Consider the following 20,157-nt stretch of genomic DNA (forward strand, 5'->3'; position numbering starts at 1 on the left):
AGGGACCTCCAGAGCCTTTTCAACAGCGCTGCGGACCTCGGGAGAGGGGGCAGTGTTGTGGAAATGGCAGTCTTCACTAGTGGGGATAGTTACAAAGCCTTCTTCATTTTGAATTAGCGATACGTTTTTATTGAACATTTGAAGATAAAAAAACAGAAACTCTTGTAGAGGACATAAAGTCAGAGATAGAAACGACAAGGAGCAGGTGAATCTAGTACAGGTAGAGCTGCCGAAAAACCCCACAGAGCTCAGCAGCCAGCGCAACAAATTCTGGATCCTTGGCCTTTAGCTAGCAGTTAGCATTAGCAGCACATGCTGCTTCCGATGCAGTGTTGCCAACTCCCCAGTAAGGAAAATCGCTATTGGTTGTCCTAAAAGTCGCTAGAAGTCGCCAAATGATGTCATCGCCTAATTTGCATAATTGGTCATGCTAATGTAATTGTAACCTACGTTGTTGGAGAGAGAAATAAAATCATGGAAGAGACATAAAGTGAGCAAAAAATGTCCTAAATGCATTTAGAATTTAGAACTACAAATTAAATTTTTAACAATTTTTGTTTTAATGTCACAATTCCAACCCTGCACCTTTACCCGGGCTTGGACCGGCAAAAGTGACCCGAAATAGGCGCTCTGGTGGAGTTACTTTCTCTGTGTGTGTTTATAAGTAGTTTTAAACCTTGTGATCCACAAAACAACATAACATTAAAGAAGAACTGACTGCGTTACAGTCAGTGCGGGAGCAGCGGCTTCACTCATTTGCAGTTTGGACGCAAAGATGTGAACATCTCCTACCCTGATAGCAGCTGCGTGAGGACTATCCTCCGCCTGTGAGCGCTTTGGCACGGGTGAGGTGCCCACGGCAGCACCTGCTGCTTGTTGAGAGTAGGAGCGATGCGCGCTTTCATGTCAAAAAGTCATTATAAATAAGTCTCCAATAACACCAGAAAAAGTCGCCAGATTTGTTGCTAGTCGCTTTTTAGAAAAAACGAACAAATATAGAAAGGATTCATGGACATTATTGTAGAAAGTTGAACACTTAAAAGGAAATTCTGTTACTAAGACTTCATAAAAAATATTTATAATGATCGATTTTATATGTGGAGGACACAGACAGTCAGCGGTCCCTAACCCCCGGGCCAGTCGTTTGGTACCGGGCCGTGAGAGTTGAGGCTAATAATTAACTCGGTTTCCCTGGGTCTTTGCCGTGTTGTAGTTGTGTGTCTTATTTTGAAAGAAAGGTTTACACGTTACCATAGCGACCAGAGCGCATTATGGAGGATGTTACTCTCAGTCTTGACTGGCTAATAAAGTTACACCATTACACAGTTAATTCGCGTTTATTGTTATATTTACAAAATACCACCGTTTTTGTCGTATCATGTTATTTTGTTGCATTTATCCGCCACACCGTGAAAATACTGTCTGACGTTAAACCGGCCAGTGGAGCAGCGAAGGTTGGGGACCGCTGCTCTACAGCCGTAATCAATCCCGGCCCTTTCAGTTGTAATGAGGCTTGCTGTTTACGCTTCAGTGCCAGGCAGTCAGCAACAAGGTGATCCTTTAATAACAGTATTCACCATCATGTGGACGTGAGGGGGTCTCACGACCAGACTCAAGCCTCGCACGGCGCAACTCGACATTAACGTCACCTTGTGTTCATTTACGAACATTATTCATCTCTCGGGTAAGGATGCTTAAAATCCTCCAATAGCATTAGCTCACGAGGTGACTCATAATCATCATTAACTGTCTAATTAGTGGCCTGAGCTGTAAAGCAGGGCTGGGAGAGCTGCGTTCACATGTTGGTGCCATACTCTGCGCCCTTCTCTAAACAAACGCTTCTTATAGCAAAGACACTGTCCTTCATTTCAGCTAAACTTCCACTCGAAGACGTTCAAACGATGCCTGGAGCGCAAAAGACCGCAGTACTGCCAGGTGGGCGTGTCTCAGTAGCTATGCCATGAAAACTACACAGAAAAGCCGCACGTGAAGTCAACGCGAAGCATGCGCATGCGCCACGGCCAAAGGCGCTGAACGTTCGAACCGACGTCACGTCAGGTCCCCTGATGGTCAAAAGTACACAACTATCCAGATCTAGTGTGAGGACGGAGAGTGAAAGATTGGAAAAAGTGATCATTTGTGCAAAGCTGTCGCCAAAACGTGAATTCACGGACGAGATTGTGGAAACATGAACGTGGTAGGACTCTGAAAAATTGATCAGACCACCTCTCATCAATATTTTAGACATTTTGAAAATGCAATAATTGCAATGATTATATGTGAGAAGCTTAGTGGTACTGGTGGACTAACTGTTACAGAAGCATCCAAAATGAGCACCAATACTGTTTGTGCAGCTGTGACAAAAACCTTACATTGGCTGCTGGTCTAATTCTTGTTATTTTGGATGTGTAACGCCTGCTCCCTGACATCTGTCTGTTCTTTCTAGATCCCATTAGATGAACGTGCTGAACCGAGGTGCAGTCATCTCAGCGTGCCTCTGTTCAGATTTGGAGACATTGAACGATGCCTCAGAAACTATTTAGACGATTTATCGCTCAGGTAAGTCACAAGCTCAAAGTCAGCGAGACAGTTACCAGCATACACAGACATATTCACTGGTTACAGGTTTGTTTCGCTCAACCAGTCTCAATGTTTTTCTTTCAGACAGTGGACGGCATTAGCCACCGATGACGTCTCCTTGGATGTCGTCGATCTGCTGACCGAGATGTGCCGAGCACTCATAGGGCACATTAGCACCGTAGTGTATAAAGTCATACGCCGACAGGTTTCATGCTGCCCACATAACCATGATCGTGGAGACAAAGAAAGCTCCGCTGACCGGTAAATCTAAAGCTTGCTTTATCAAACAGTTTCATTCAACAACAACAACAATCTTTATTTATAGAGCACATTTAAAAGCCAACGGCATGCCAAAGTGCTTAACATAAAACAAATGAACACAAGTATAATTTCATAAAAACAAAAAATAAAAGTGTAAAATTTGTTCACAGGAAAAAGCCACCAATAGAAAAAAGTATAACTATAGCACAATATAACTATGCCATCAAAACACAATGGCGATATGACATGCACAGCGCAAATAAAAGCATGATAGGAAAATTAATAGAATAAATCGCTGCAAACAAGGCCAGCATTTAACCGGTAGAAAAAGCAAGATTAAACAAATACGCTTTAAGCCGTGATTTAAAAGATTGAATAGAGTCAGACGCCCGGATGCCAATTGGAAGGTTGTTCCACAACTCTGGTGCAGCCAGAGCAAACGCTCGATCACCTCTAGATTTCAACCGAGATCTAGGCTGCACCAACAGTAACTGTGAGGATGATCTTAAAGCCCTAGCAGGAACATATGAGCTTAAGAGTTCCTTAAGATAGCTCGGTGCTGTGTTGTTAGTGATTTTAAAAGTAAACAGCAGAATTTTAAATTGGATACCGTATTTCACAGGCAACCAGTGCAAATCAGCTAGGACGGGAGTAATGTGGGCAAACTTCCTAGTTTTGGTTAGAATGCGTGCAGCAGCATTTTGGACTGTCTGTAATCTGTGAAGGAGGGCAGAGTGGAGACCAAAATAGAGTGAATTGCAGTAATCCAGTCTCGAAGTTACAAAGGCATGGATGAGCTTTTCCAGGTCTTTATGCGGGATATACTGCCTGGCCTTAGAAATAAGGCGGAGTTGGTAAAAACTGGATCTAACAACAGCAGACACTTGTTTATCAAGTTTAAAAGAGCTGTCAAGTAACACGCCCAGATTCCTAACAGTGTCGGAAAAGGAACTAGTGAGAAAACCAAAAGCATCACGAAGTTTGGCACGGAGAACGTTACTGCCAAAGACCACAATTTCAGTTTTCTTATCATTGAGGATAAGAGTACTTGCCAGGAGCCATTGCTTGACCTCACACATGCACTCTCGAAAACAATTCAAGGACAAAGCTAGGTCATCATTTAACTCAAAGTAGATCTGAATGTCATCGGCATAATAATGAAAAGCGATGTGATATTTCTCAAAGATAGCGCTTAAAGGAAGCATGTACAATGAGAACAGAGTAGGGCCTAACACAGATTCAGTCTTTCTTCTTCTTAGACGTTTTACATGAGATGGTTCATCGGGTAATCCTGGTGACGGAGGGGTTTTTCAGAGGACACAGCATTGCTTCGTTTACATCACGTGTGAAGTCGTCCATGTGGTTTCTTTTAATGACGCCTGTAGATTTGGACAAAGCAGTGATAGTGTGGGAAGATGACTACGTTTCTCTTCTCTCCCTTTTCAGGATGAAGGTTGAACCTCTGCTTGATGGGTGCAGTGACTGCAGGGTGACAGAGGATGATATTCAGGCCAGCCTCAGAAACATCTTTCATTACTGCTTCGGTTGGGTCTTGGGTTTTGGGCAACGGCGGTCTTGTGACTCAGACAAACTACTGACTTTATTTTCAGTGTCGATTGCAAAGAACGTAAACTCAGCCCTGAGTCGTATCACAGGGTCCACGTCCTTGCAATCAGATAGATCCACATCCCCAACAAACTTTGTTGGGATGGTTCACAGTGTAGCGAACATTTTAAAGGACTTTACAAAGACCTTAGCTCCCCCTTTTGTAGATGGTGAGAGTCGCAGCTACAGCATTGTTGACTCGCCAAACTCTGAGGAAGATGACGACTTTAAACCAGAGTCTGCAGAGACTTTTAAAAGCACACAGACTCCAGCTTGTGTAGGTGAGGGAGATGTGGGTAGCGAGGGCAACAGTGATGCATTTCAAATCACTGATGTCCAAAATCTTGACCGTGAGAGTTCAGAGAGTGAAGAAAAATGTAGCGACGCCCCGCAGTGCTCGTCTGGGGCGCTTCCTGCGCCCGCAGAGACCGATACCTTTCTCACTTTGTGTCTTGCAAATTTAGTCGCTCACGTTTCTGAGAAAACACAAACAACTGCTGTAAAGCTGAATTTTCAGCAGATAGTGACTGATATAAGAGAGAAGATTGGGGGAGACTTGACTCCTCTAAAAACTGTAAAAAACTTGTACATCATAATGTACAAAGACCTGTGTCGCATATTTGGATCCAAATACGTGCTTCAGTTTGTGATGGAAAAGGGTGACGCGACTTTTGTAGCAGCCGTTGTGGAGCTATTAAAAGCAGAGCTAAAAGCATCGAGCGGCTCCGGTCACGCGCTGAGACGTTTAGAAAGTAACAAAAGCGTTTCTCCAGCCAGTGAGAACAAAACGCAACAATCTGCCAGTGAGGACAACGCACAAAATGGATCCACAGGTTCCCAGAAAGACAGGCCGAGAAACTGTGTCGTTAGGGCCCTCGCTTCTTTTTGTAGATCTTTGAGGAGGCTGTTCAGAAACAGAGTGACAGAGTGATTATCTTCATAATTACTCACAGAATTTGCGTCTTAATTTGGAAATAAAATGAGCAGAAAATGAAACAAATGTGTTTGTCAGATCATTTAATTGTTAAATGTGTATAATGGTTTGTAGTCTCATCAGTCACAATGTAGAGACAATCGCACAAACTCGATTTAGTCAGAGCACTTTGAGTTGGTTTTGTCATTGTAGGTTAAATGTAGATATTTATTCTAGATATTGGGCACAAAGGCGTCCTCAGCTCTGTAACAGAGAGGTGTTGGCTCAGTGTGAAGATGTCCTGATGACATCAGTACTTTTGATTCTAGCCTGACTGATCAAGTTCCAGTTAAAGGGTTTTGACTGTCTTGAGAGACGGCACATTGTAGACAGAGACATATTCCTAACTGTAAAACTCAAGAAACAGTCTGAGGCTACGTTCACTCTGCAGGTCTTGATGCTCAATTCTGATCTTTTGATCAAACGCGCTCTAGTGTGAACGCTCAGAGCGGCCGCGTGCACAAAAGAAGACGTCACACACGACGCTCTGTTTAGACCCAGAGCAACAGTATGTGTGACTGATGGCCTTAATGTAAAGACTTCAGACTTCACGTTTCCCAGTTTTGCTTTAAGTTATAAAGTTTTGTTATTTACATTTGTCCTAATAATGATCCTTACTGCTGTTTCAGAGGAGCGCTGCTTCTAGCTGCAGATTTCTGTCAGAATCTGCAGATTATACAGTACAAAGAAAATGTTCACGTTTCTCCAACGCTGTCTTCCCAGCAGTTTCCCTGGATAGAAGCGTTCACCATGTCGGGCGCTGATAGTTGGCGTCTGTCTTGTGTCGGTGACGTAAAAGACGGATTTAATGCGACCTGACCATCAAACAGCAGTCGCTTTCTAAAACATCAGATATGTATCGGATTCAGCACCACATACCAAAGTGACCCAGATCGGATTTGAAGATATCGGATTTGTGCCGTTCACACCGTCACACCATGATGGGATAGATGGTCGCAGAGGGTCAAAGAAGTCGGATTTGATGCGCTTTCCCCTGCATCCGATGTGAAAGGACCTTTATGCTGCGCACTGTGACTCACAGCAATGGTCCCGGGTCAGCCCAGACTTTGTGTTAAACTAATCCTAAAATAATAATGGTATTTCTAACCACTGATATAGCACAACTTTATCCTTTCAACAGCTGCTGAAAGTTAGGGGACCTAGCTGCTATCGGATATTTATATAGAGATCCTCCAGCTTCAAACTGTATCACCCTTCAAGGACCTGCAGTCCAAAAAAGCACCCCTCCGACAGCCAAACCCATCTGTTCTCTGATTGGATAGTTACATTTGTGATTGACATGACACTGGCCAATCAGATGAAAGGAAGAAAAATAGGGTCAAAACTTGTACTTGTAACTTGCAGGGTTTTTTTGGCTAAGTCCACACACAAATCTTTTTTACGCACGCACAAATCCTGATTTACAAGTACAAAATATTTATGACCACATTTTGAGCCCATACCTTTTCATTAGTAAGGATACGCTTCACAGAATATGACAGACTTCACTGAAACTTTCAGGACTGAGCACTGAGGTGGATGAACACATCAACTGTTGACCATTTGTTAATACCAACAACTACAACTACTACTAGAATTATGATCATTATTATACAGTATTGTAGAGATATACAAAGGGGGAAAGTGAGTTTATTTATCGTTGATTTATTATTATGCCTCCTCAACAGGTGAACTGAGCATGTGCAGTACAGACAGAGGCTGTGATTATATAAGCTGTGATGGACATCTTTCACAAAGATGGGGCAGACTTGTTGAGGTGCAACCTTTGCTCACAGATTTGAGCAGATGACCCACAGACTGTAAGGCTGCTGCACAGCTTTGAATTCCCCACACAAAAGCATATTTGCAGTTGTGCTCTGGCATTGTTTAAGGGCGTGTGATATTCACCTACTTGTTTATTTAAAAAGGTAAACGGTGTCCTTTTAATCTGACTGCTTTGGCTAAGCCTTCTCTTTAACTCTAACAGTAACTCCATTACAGCCTGTGCTAGAAACACAATTCAGAAAGACGATTTTACTGCACATCACATCAGGTAAATGTTTAACTTTATGTGCTAGAGAGAAAATTCAAGAAAGAGAGTATTGAGTTATTTTGTAAATTTATAGGCAAGGCAAGGCGAGTTTATTTGTATAGCACAATTCAACAACAAGGTGATTCAAAGTGCTTTACAGAGACATTAGAAACAAAAACAAATAAAAAGTTTTTATTTTATAGCCAAAAGTACAAAATAAGCCCAGAAGGCCTGTGTGACACTTGGGTGACAAACAGTTCATTCTGTTCAATAGAAAATCTCTGGTTTAGGATAAACTGACCAGTCTAGACAAATATATACAGGTCAGAAACAGTCATTCCTCCCTGGCTATGCACATCAACAGGTAACAGGAATTTTACATCAGGTCCATTCTGTGCCAATGCCAAAGACATCAAGCCTCCCTGATGGTAGTGAATCATTGGTAATTAGCTGGAGTAGCCAGCCACTGTTGCTTGTGGAGAAATCAGTATCCTCCACATCCTTCACAGCTCTTACAGACTGGTACCCAGTGGGTTTACTGGGTCTTAATACCCTCTTAACGCTCTTACCCTGATAGTCCATGTGGTACTGATACTCTACAAGCATAATCATGTGCCTTCTTACCCCTACTCACCCAATCACACCAAAGAGCAGCACAGCCAGGGGCAGAAAGCAAAAATGAAGGCTTTTACTTCTCCTCTCACTCTATCGCCATGAATAATTCAACTCCATCTAAGCCTGAGACCATTTTTTTTCTCCAACGTTCCCTGAAGCATGAAAAGACAGCGCAGACTCCACGGTGCCTGCCAGGGGGTTCATAAGCTCCTCATACCTAACATAAATCCACTCCTGATTACAATAAGATCACATTAGGCCATACAACCAGAGCTCGTGCTGTAAGCACAGATGTGCATATAGTGTTTAAAAGGCACACAGGGCCCTGTGTTAACTGCTCAGGAATACTACAGAAACTGATAAACTACATGACAAATCTGCTGACAAAACAGTTCAAGTGATTCTACAAAAACAACCCATTTAAATATCAGCAGAGCTGAATGTGACCAGTTAAATGATCTCAGTGCACAGAGCGGACCAGCAACTCCCGTGACCTGAAACTGAAGCGGAAGAGTAAAAAAAACCTTTCCAACTTATCCTTTACACTTGAGCATCAACATATACCACGCAAGCAAAAAATTCAACTCCGAGCAAATTAAACATGAATATGAAGAGATGCTAAATGTCAGACTTCAAACTTTGCTTTTTACCATTTTGCACAAATGTCACATTCCAGCTGGAAGCCAAACAACCATCGAGGACAAACTCAAATGAACAGTAATACACAAAAATCAAATGGGAATGGAATATTTCTTGCAGCACAGCAAATACAACACCTGCTAGCTGAGGTACTCTGTTCTCCTTCAACATGAAAGGAATGAAGAAAACTTACCTGTGGTGGTGTCAGTGGATGGTTCCCATTATCCAATCACATAGAAGAAGAAAGAAAACAAACAAATCAGTTTCTTGTGTCAATCAGCCCTCCTGTTTCAGATGCATAACCTCATTCGCTGCATGACGAATTATTCTTTCCTAAGAACTAGGGCCGTGCGATATGACCAAAATCTCATATCCCAATATAAGACATCTATCGTCCGATAACGATATAAATCACAAAAATGTAACATTTTCTGTAAATTCTGTGAATCTCGGGCAGCTCAACTTGCGTGAAGTGTTTCCAGCTGGGCGTCGTGTAGCTGGAGTGTTTTAACCAATGCATGAAACGATACATTTTTAGACATAAGTTGTAACGGCCGCCATTTTCTTTGTGAGTATTTATTACACGGCGTGCTGCGGGGAGAAGATGTTTGAGTCTAAGGTTTATTTGGAGCACCTGGCGGCTCTTTTTTGCTTCTCATCCGTAAATACTCTGCATACTCTTTCACGTGGTTCAGTTTATTTTGAAAAGTCTCAACAGGATCTTGACCTTTATTGTGTAAGGTTTATGTGGAAAATAAACAAGCGGACATGCGATGGTTTTACCGTCATTGTTGCTAACGACAACCCATAAAAACAGGTGCTAGTGTGGTTATATTAAATATAAGAGAAAGAGAGAACTTTAAGAAATTAATATAGCCACTACAGTGACCATCAAAACATGAAAAAATATTGCCGTAACAGTTTATTTTGCGACACCACGAAACAAACGATAGCGTAAAATGAAACGATGGACGTTTTTATATCATCATACGATATATATCGTTATATCGAACTGCCCTTCTAAAAACGATTGGCTTTGCTCAAAGAAACCAGTCTGCTTATTCCAATGAATTGAGCGTTAAATACTACGGGTGCAACGATATTCGTATCGATATTGAACCGTTCGATACAGTGCTTTCGGTTCGGTACGCATATGTATCGAACAATACAAAGTTTTTAATTTATTTTATCAACTTTCCTTCTGACGATGCTGTCTGTGTTGAGCGCTCAGTGGATCTGCGTTCGACTACTCCGCCTAGGCTGCACTGTCGAGCGCAGATCCACTGAGCACAGCGCAAGCTAGCAAGACAGAAGCTAAGCTCGTTGCAACATGGCAAACTGAACCTCCCCCACCCTCATTCAGATCTGGCGTTTGGAACTATTTTGGTCTTCATGTGACGGATGACCCTGAAGGTAAGCGAGTCATGGACTAAAGTAAAACAGTATGTTGGATGTGCCACGCAATGCTCAATTACATGGGTGGGAACTAGTGTGTTAGCGCAGTTAGCTCGTTAACGTGTTGGCCGTCTAGCCCCATGCACGGGGCGATCCGCGGTAGCTCGTTAACGGAGATTTGGTGTTAACGTCATTTCAGATTTACGCTGACAGCACTAGTGTGAACACAACGAATATGACTGCACATTTACTCCGACGTCATCCTAGTGCAAAGACAAGTGGAAGCCGACAAAAACAACAAGCACGCATGCTACAAACTTTACCCGAGTCATTTAGACAGGCGTTAGCACAGGATTCTCCTTATGGGGACCTGATATGTTTAATATGCTGCTGAGAATATAGCCCAGAAGAAGCGTATAGTATAGCTTTTATTTTGGAAAGAGCCATTTCTCTGTAATAAACTCTCTTTTCCAAAGATGAGTGGTATGTATATATATATATATATATATATATATATATATATATATATATATATATATATATATTTATTAATTAGGGGTGCAACGATACACAAAATTCACGGTTCGGTTCGGTTCGATACTTTGGTGTCACGGTTCGATATTTTTTCGATACAAAAAAAATGTTCATGCATTTTTAATTTGTCATTTATTAAAATTATAAATATATATTTTAACTCAAAAGTACAGTTTTTAAATTTAACCCTAACCCTTGTGCGTGTTTTTTATTTTGACAGCGAATGCGCACCTGCGGACCACTTATGTGCAGCCCTGGTTATTTAGCTCGTCATATTGCAGCCACAGAAATTCTTTTGTCCATGAAACCATAAAGCTGCACTTTCTTTTTTCCTTATAGTCTGATTTGTCATAACTTCTCCGTTTTGTGGTAAGCTTTTCTTTGGCTGTCACTTCTTCACCCTGACCTGTCTTATTTGGCTCAGCAGAACTAAAATATATATCTGTCTGTGAAGGTTCTCAGTCATCCAGGTCATCGTAGTCAAATATAAATCCTGCTGCTTTTACACATGCACTCACATAAGCTCAGCGATTCTCTGCGCGATCAACCTCTCACATGTGTAAGCTGCGGGAGATTTCACTTGTCATGTTTGCATAGTAAGCTAACGATTAATAAGACGATGTCAGAGGAATTGGTGCACAAATTATCATCACTCACAGATCAGTGCTGTCGCTCTCTATACACAGTTCGCACGATTGCAAAGTGAAAGCAAAAAAACAAGCGCAAATTCAAACGCGATTTCAATATGTCACATATTGACAGTGGCTCACCCAATGACATAATTACCCAGCTACATTTCTGAAAGAATGCAAAAGCATTGACATATATTTTTCCTTCCTACAATAGCCCGACAGGCAGGGAAGAGATAGATTTTGGTAGCCCGACTGAAAAAAATCGCTAGCTCCGGGACGTCGGGCTAGCGATATTGCGAGCCCTGTATCTGATTGAGGAATCACTCATCTTTGGAAAAGAGAGTTTATTACAGAGAAATGTCTCTTTCCAAAATAAAAGCTATACTATCCGCTTCTTCTGGGCTATATTCTCAGCAGCATAAGGAGAATCATGTGCTAACAGCTGTCTAAATGACTCGGCTAAAGTTAGTAGCATGCTTGTTGTTTTTGTCTTTGCACTAGGATGATGTCGGTGTAAATGTGCAGTCATATTCGTTGTGTTCCCACTAGTGCTTTCAGGTTAATCTCGTTGAAATGACCTTAACGCCACAACACGGCAAATCTCCGTTAACGAGCTACCGCCGATCGCTCCGTGCATGGGGCTAGACGGCCAACACGTTAACGAGCTAACTGCGCTAACACACTAGTTCACACCAATGTAATTGAGCATTGCATGGCACATCCAACATACTGTTTTACTTTAGTCCATGACTCGCTTACCTTCAGGGTCATACGTCACATGAAAACCAAAATAATTCCAAACGCCAGATCTGAATGAGGGTCAATTTGCCATGTTGCAAGCAGAGCTTAACTTCTGTCTTGCTAGCTTGCCCTGCGCTCTTCCTTCTGACTATGCTGTCTGTGTGGAGCGCTCAGTGGATCTGCGCTCGACAGTGCAGCCTAGGCGGAGTAGTCGAACGCAGATTCACTGAGCGCTCAACACAGACAGCATCGTCAGAAGGAAAGTTGATAAAATAAATTACAAATGTTGTATTGTTCGATACATATGCGTACCGAACCGAAAGCACTGTATCGAACGGTTCAATATCGATACGAATATCGTTGCACCCCTATATATATATATATACACTCAGTTATCGTTGTGGTCGCTTAGTTAACATTATATAAACGTTTAGATGAACTCGTGTATCACAATAAATGGATCCTGACTGGAAGGAAAGAGTGAATTGAAATGAACATGAAGACTGCACCACTGTACGTCCAACATGCATGTCCCCTCCATATGATGGTAAAGCACAGCGCTGCTCCTGCCTCCACTCACTCCACAAAAATAACTATTTGTTTTAATCTGCTGAAGTAAGCACATTTCCAAAAACAATTTCCCTTTCTTGAATGTTTCACCTTGAACAGGCTCGATTATCAAACTCCTCAGGATACTGACGTGCTGTTAGAAAAGATTCTAAAATCAGCGTCCCGCTGGCCATCTTTGTCTTTTGTAAATGAAGTCTATAATTTGAAAGTGCTAAATTCCTGCGACAGTACCTTCCCACACACTTTGGTTAAGAGAGCTGTCCCCAGTTGAAAGTGAAAGTTGTCTGTTACATTTTCGTGGTAACCCGTTTCTTCAGAATAGATACCACCACAGAAATCTCCTGGAGTATTTATTACCGTTTAACAGCCTTTAGCAGAAGCTTAACGACACATGCTTTATCAGCATACTACTCACTGAGGATGTCTCAAGCTTAACAGCACTGATTAAGTTTCAGTGGCAGTCATTTCAGTTTATTTACTGAAGACCAGTAAATAAACTAGCTAACTGGAAGAACTTAAGGGATACAAGTGGAAAAGAGCCATCATCAATGTTAATAAGTATTCCTGCAATTTTCCTCTAACTAGCGTAAAATATCTGCTCACTCCCTTTCTCATATCATAAACTGGGGTTCTTCATAAAGGACAGGAAGCTGTCCCACAGGCTACATGGTCCTGATACACAAATCAACATTGCATTTGCTGTTTTCCTTTATGTCCATTTTAGTTTGCATTAAATCCCGTAACACAGTGGATAAGGTCGACTACAAAGAAAGAGCCACAGAGCCAAGAATGATTACTTCACGCTTTACTTTCTATACGTAGCTCATACATGCCAAACTTGTTTTTAAGTTATAAGGCGTTTTGTCAGTATTCGCCCAATAAATAATGAAGCTGACCTTGAGGGCCGTGGTGGATGTAAGCCAGGTTTGAATGGACAGTTAACATGACCCCACTCTACGTCCCTACTGAGAACTGATTTTAAAATTTGAGCCGTCATGTTTACTGACAGAATTCTAACATGCAAGCACAAACAGACGCTACCAAACGCCTCTCTGGTGGAGGTAATAGACGTCTTTCTACCTGAGGCGAGCTTTATTGTAATTTATTTATGTTCTCCAGGCTTTTTAGGAACATTAGAAAGCTCTTCTTTCGAAGTTTGCTGCCTTTTATTCCATTCTGTCAACATTATCCCAAACTCTTCAGTACCGTCGGGCTCTGGGGAGGCCAGTCCATGACAATGTTTTAGGAAGAACAACAAATTACAGAAAGCTGACAACAACAAAAACAAGCGGGTGCATACAGACTGAAACCACAAACATCAACAATTCTAAAACATGGCTGTAGGAGCCTACATGCAGTTTAATTTGAAATGTATGTTTTTATTTTGATAGTGCAGCAAAAACAGGAAGTTAGGTGAGAGGAGAGTGGAGCCACTTGGTTTTTTGTCCTCGCAATCTCTCTTTTGAATTGAGCTTCATAAGTTTTCATAATTTGGAATTCTGTTGCTGTGCACCTGTTTGGACCTTTGAAGTAAATATTGAGAAACTATCAAGGACTGTTGGTTTTTTTTGGATATGGAAAGAGGGACTAAGTGGAGCGTCAAGCTAAGGCTCCATTCGCAGGAAACCTACAACGGCTACATCTTTTACTTAATGTATCCAATAGCACTTCAGTGTTTTCTTTGACAGTGTGTGTGTGTGTGCGCTTTCTGGAAGCTGTTGCAGTTTAATAAACCTTACATTTGTATGCTGCACAGTAACCTCTGTGCTCAACATCAGTGTTTTGAAAATCTACAGGGGTTACACTTAAAGAAATGTCAAAGAACTTTTTCTTTCCAACAGAATAAAGGACACATTAGTTCTGAGCCATTTTGCTGAAATGCTAATTAAAAACCACCCTGGAGGCTAAGTAAGCTGAGAATGCACTACTCAACTGTTAGAAAAGGACAAAAGACATAGCCTCATATGACATCCTCAGTAAATATATATGTATCATACATCTGCAGAGACACTAGATAGACAGACACTACTTGCCTGCTAATTTGCTTAATTTAAATGATTAGGCTGAATGATTGCACAGAGTCATCTTTAAGGAGCTTAAACAAGAAGCACTAGGTACAAGTTTGTCCTTTGGTCAGTGTGTGACTTTACTCTAACACAGCTGACCTACAACCACTCCAACTACTGTTCTGTTTACTTTCCCTGCTTGTTTTCATCCTACTGCCACAGAGAGAGAGGCCACATGTCTGCAGGCAGGTAGGCCTAGGTAGTGACTGCTGCACTGCAACATCTTCAAACTCACAGGTAACCACCATCGGACTGACATGTTCACCAGTGACTGGCTGATTAGCAAGGGCAGCAACATTTAGTCAAGCAAATGATCCAAACTGTTGAGTGACTCAAAATGATCAGTTATAATAGAATATTTAAAGCTTTGTGGTTTCAGAAGGAAAGTCAGGCTGTGCTTTCGTAGCAATCCGGTGCACTGTTGTCTAATTTACATGGTTTGCAACTGAACATGACATCTATTTATCCCATTTACTCCCAGTTTTATCAAGGCATCTACAGTACACACACACACACACACACACACACACACACACACACACACACACACACACACACACACACACACACACACACACACACACACACACACAGGCTTGTACCTGGATATTTAGACGCCTTGCATAGGTTACAACCTTTCCTAGTACATTCCCAGGAAAACCAAATCTTTGATAAAGTTCTAAATGTTTCTGTTATTTTTATTATTATTTTCCAAATGATTATACTTTTTATTGAGATGTTCAACTTCCATATTCATTTCCTGTATCAAAGGAAATAACAAAGCAGGTTTAGCTCAAATAAAACCACTTGGAACTAATCGCAGTAAAAAGGTTAAGGTGTGAGGCCAAATCTGATTTGCTCTCAATCCAACATTAAGAGCAGTTGGAGAGCCGCGACAGAAGCACCAAAGCCTTTTGTTTACTTCTCAGCCATTTCCTCCAAATCTGGCTGAGTCATCTGATTACTTGGATGCCTGTAAATCTAATTAGCCTTATGTCTCTCAAAGCCCCAGTTACTGAACACTGACACTGAGAATTTTCTCTCCCAGTATCGTCAGCAGCACCAGTTTGGTCAACAAATGTGTCATCTTTATTTTCTAAATGCTGAAAGTGAAATGCTAAACGTACTCTTTCTTTGCAGTGCTGATCAAACCATCAGGCTCTTGGTCCTTTGGAATTTTCATACATTTTTTGATCAATTACAAAAATACATTTTGCCATAACTTCATATTTTATTTCCTGTTCAGCCAGTTTTATAATGAAAAGACGCCCACACACTTCCTCTGTGCCTCGCTGTCATGTGTACTTCCTTCTGTTTGGCTGGCTCAGTGATAAGCTGAGGAGGGGGTGAGGAAATGCAATACAAACAATAAAACTTCTCTGAAGATCATAATTAAATGAAATCCTTTTAAACTATTTAGTCGGCTTACTTTACACTTAACTTCTCAGGAAACTTGGCGTTTTGGGGGCAATTATGACTTTTCTCCAAGTGAGCCCTCACCCCTTTAAACCTGTGGACTTTACTTCCTGTTTCCTGTTAAGGCTGTGACACGATCACAGAGCGATCAGGTGTGATTTACTTAAAATGCATCATTTGTTTTATAATACAAGGTAAACTAGCTCCCAATGTGACGCTTGACTTTTGCCTCAGTACTCTGAGGTAAAACAGATCCAGTCTGCAGCCCGACTGACAGACTGATCACCGATCAGCGTCTCGTGATCTGCAGTCAAATATCAAAAGAATCAGCCAGCTGCTGGCACAGCCTGATAGTAAAGGGCTGCACAGTCCACACTGAATAAAAAGCCACATTTCATTTAAAAAGACTGAGTGAGTGGTTCGGGCGCATTCTACATGGGTGAAAGTGTCCCAAACAGCAGAGGTCCCACGCCCAGTGGGCTGGACTGGTGCTGCATGGTATTCTAATGCTCTCTTTCCCACATGTCCCGCCTTTCTTTTCTGAAAAACTACCCAATAAAAGGCAGAAAAAATAGTTTGTTCAAGGTTTTTTTAATTTCTCTGGTCTTTTTCTGTTGAAGGAAGCTGTACTGTTGCTATTACACATCACCTACTGTTTTCTATCTGACTCAACAACATGCAGTTAGTGGGGTTAGGTTAACTGGTCACTCTAAATTGCCCGTAGGTGTGAATGTGAGTGTGAATGACTGTCTCTATGTGTTGGCCCTGCGGCAGACTGACGACCTGTCCAGGGTGGACTCCGCCTCTCGCCCTGTGATAGCTGGGATAGGCCACACTGAGGTTCAGAAGGTTCTTGTCCATGCATTTGTGTCCTCACATATTGATTATTGTAATGCTCTTCTTTCTGGCCTACCAAAGAAAAGTTTCAGAGGTCTACAGATGGTGCAAAATGCAGCTGCTCGCATTTGAACAAGAACCGGGAAATGTGAGCACATCACCCTGTTCTGAGATCTCTGCATTGGCTACCCTGTCAGGTTCAAGCAGATTTTAAGGTCCTGCTGCTCACCTACAAGGCTTTAAACGGATCGGCACCTTCATACGTCTCCAACCTTTTACACCTTTAGTTTCCATCCCCTGCTCTCTGATCTCAGGACTCTGGCTTTCCAAAGGTTCCTAAAGCCAGAAAAAAGACTATTGGAGAACATGCTTTTCTTTTCGTGCCCCGTTTCTGTGGAACAACCTCCCTCAAGATGTTAGGCAGGCTGCTCTGTGGAGGTTTTTAAAACTAAGCTGAAGACACATTTGTTCTTACAGGTCTTAATTCTGTGGCTTTTAGTTTTTACATTTTTACTGTTTTTAACTTGTATTGCTATGTATCGCCTTTATTTATTTAATATTATTATTATCCAGTCATTGCTTTCATTTTAAAATTGCCTTCACATTTGGTTACAATTCAATAAAAACATTGAATAAAGTCATGATTGTTTATCTAGAGCACTGTTTACCACGACGTTCACATGCGCCTCGTCACTGGACCTGCAGCGTCCCTCTCTCTCATCCTCTGTCCACAGTGTTCCACGTCACACCGGTCCATTTCAGACACACTGCTCCATATTTTATTCTTGGCCAGAATTAGCCCCATTCTAGACTCACTGTTCAGTGCAGCTGTTTCCCCTGCTGCTCTGCAGCCAACAACCTGCCCGGACCTTCATGGGTTCTGTCACACATTCCCCCGTTCTGGCCTGCTTTGTCAAGTTTCCATCTGCCAATCGTTCACCCCAGAAGTATGTATTTATCTTCTACCTACAGACAGGCCCCCATATACATCGATCTGTCATAGCCAGCTAGCTCTGGCTCAGATAATCGCAGCCTTCAGATCACAATGTGTGTAAACAATACAGGTCGCTAGGAAGTTTAGCTTCCTAGCGACCTGTCATGGCTTTATAACGGGACTCTACCAATGTAGAAATATATTTATTTCTTTTTTCAGGGTGGGAGAACCCACGCAAAGACGGGGAGAACTCCACGCAGAAAGACCCGGCCTGATGGTGGAATTGAACTATATATACACACTTACTTACTCTGACTTTGTACTATTCTATTATGAATGACACTGGCAGGAAGTCTGGTCAGAACTGAGGGCACTACTGTACATGCAGCCAAACATACAGATATTAGAAGTAACCTGCTGCTGAGCGCAAACAGCCAACAGCAGAAAGGCAGAGCACGAGTGGCTGAGGCAGTGAGCCAAAACAAAGCTGGACGAGCTTTAAGTCTGAGTGCCCTTACATGACCCAGCCGGAGTTTGGACTCGGCTAAATGTACTGAGACTCAAAAATTCGTTTCAACTGTGGAAAAAACCTCTTCTGGGCAAAAATGAGAGTCATGCAGAGGCAAACTCAACAAGCCTCAACTTTCCACTGTTACCCACGATTACTATGATTTCCTACTATTACACATTAATGGCAAAGCGCTTCTCTAATAAAACTCCTCTAAACTAGTGGAAAATAGAAATGTTACAAAACACCTACAGGAAGCTCAGTCATGTTTGGCATTTAGTAACTGACCCAACAACACAGCAGCAGGCTGTCCTGTCTGCTGCCGGGCCACAGCCTCGTCAGCTCTTTGTAAAAGAAGACTCCTTAATGTTTCTGGGCTTCAACTCACATTTTATAACATTATGTCCCAAATATTTGGGCTGTGCAATGTTGGAAGAAACTAAATCTTCTACTACTAAACACTTAACAGACTGGTTGATGATGTTAGCACAGGCTGTAATACAGGCTGTCGTTTTAATTTGGATTTTGCAGGATATTTAAAAAACACTTTCATCCTGTCATGTCTTATAATAAAATATACATACGCTTTTCTTTTGATAAATGGGAACATCAGCTGACCCGATGTTCATGGAGTCACTGCTCGTAAATGAAGCGATGTATTTGTTTTCATATCATTAGAAAGAGTTTCTGAGGGCTCAGATCAAGAGAGCGCTCGTCAGAAAAAAGAAAACATACTTGGATACTAATTGGTACAAAAACTAGATACAAGATACTTGTTTGCAACGGTATCAACACCAACAGTGTCGTGTTGGCCTCATCCAGCCGACACACAACTTTGCACAGCACCACTGCACACTAACAGCAGGCGTACCTAGGTTTTGACATTTTATAAACACTATTAAAACATCACTATTTCTGAAACAAAACCAACATATGACCGGTGCTAACATTAGCCACAGCAGTTACTCGTGTTATGCTCGTGTTGTTTAGGACATAAAGATCCAGACAGCAACAACTTTAGCATTATTAGCACTATTACTAACCCTAACTTGAGGGGGAGAAGAGAGTGAAAGAAAACTAGGTGCAAATCTTTAACCAACAAGTGACTGAAATTACAAAGGTCTACAACACAACCAAATCCAAAGAATAAGGACAACCGCCGTTGGGTGCCTGAAAGAGCCTAGCCTGCTGGGAGGAGGACTGCCATCCTGGAAGAAACCCAGCTTATATAGGCCCAAACACATGACGTCATCTCTTTTAATGGATAAAATAACAGCCAATAACAACGAGCCCAGAGTCGTGAAATATTGTTAGTTTCCAGTTCCACACTAAAAAGACTGAACAACAAAAGAAGTCGAAAAAGACAGTTTTCATATCTCTTCAGCAGATTTCTTTTTCAGTAGTTTCTTTGAAAGCGTGTTCTCTGTAAAGTTTCTTCATTCGTTAACTCTTGTCTATGACAACATTTCAAGTTCCTGTAACTGAAATCAACATTTCTGATGTGAAACAGACATTAAACCCATTATTTTAAAGCTTTCATACACTTTGATTACCTTGTTTATCCAACCCAAACACCATACACTATTAAATACAACAAAACAATGCTAAAATCCCAGATACCATTCTTTTGTATAACCAATAGCATATATCCAAAAAACAAGATTCTTCCAGTTTCCCCTAAACTGCAGTCAAACAACTGAACTATATCATGTCTGCAGGGGAGATTTACATGCAGATATCTAACAAAACAAAGTTCAGATACTTGCATAAGTTCAACCCTTTGGTCTTTTTTCATTTTTACTGCTTTGATCCTTTGCTC

At 41.6% G+C, this 20,157-nt stretch overlaps 2 protein-coding genes across 3 annotated transcripts in view; one reads left to right on the top strand and one right to left on the bottom strand.

The window, feature by feature from the left end:
- Nucleotides 1-20,157, bottom strand: part of thrb (thyroid hormone receptor beta) — a gene marked incomplete at its 5' end in the record, with an annotated part of 110,820 nt that overhangs the window by 73,509 nt on the left and 17,154 nt on the right. The gene's annotated exons all lie outside the window — the stretch shown is intronic.
- On the top strand, nt 1,810-18,170 carry LOC308385212 (uncharacterized protein; the record flags this gene model as incomplete). The annotated part of the gene is made up of 4 exons (XM_080864018.1): nt 1,810-2,197; nt 2,447-2,559; nt 2,665-2,841; nt 18,050-18,170. The coding sequence occupies exons 1-4, from the start codon at nt 2,189-2,191 to the stop codon at nt 18,168-18,170; spliced, it is 420 nt and encodes a 139-aa protein (XP_080720144.1). The 5' UTR covers nt 1,810-2,188.

This window comes from Rhamphochromis sp. 'chilingali', assembly GCF_963969265.1.
Source record: "Rhamphochromis sp. 'chilingali' genome assembly, chromosome: 17".
NCBI classification, from domain to species: Eukaryota; Metazoa; Chordata; class Actinopteri; order Cichliformes; family Cichlidae; genus Rhamphochromis; species Rhamphochromis sp. 'chilingali'.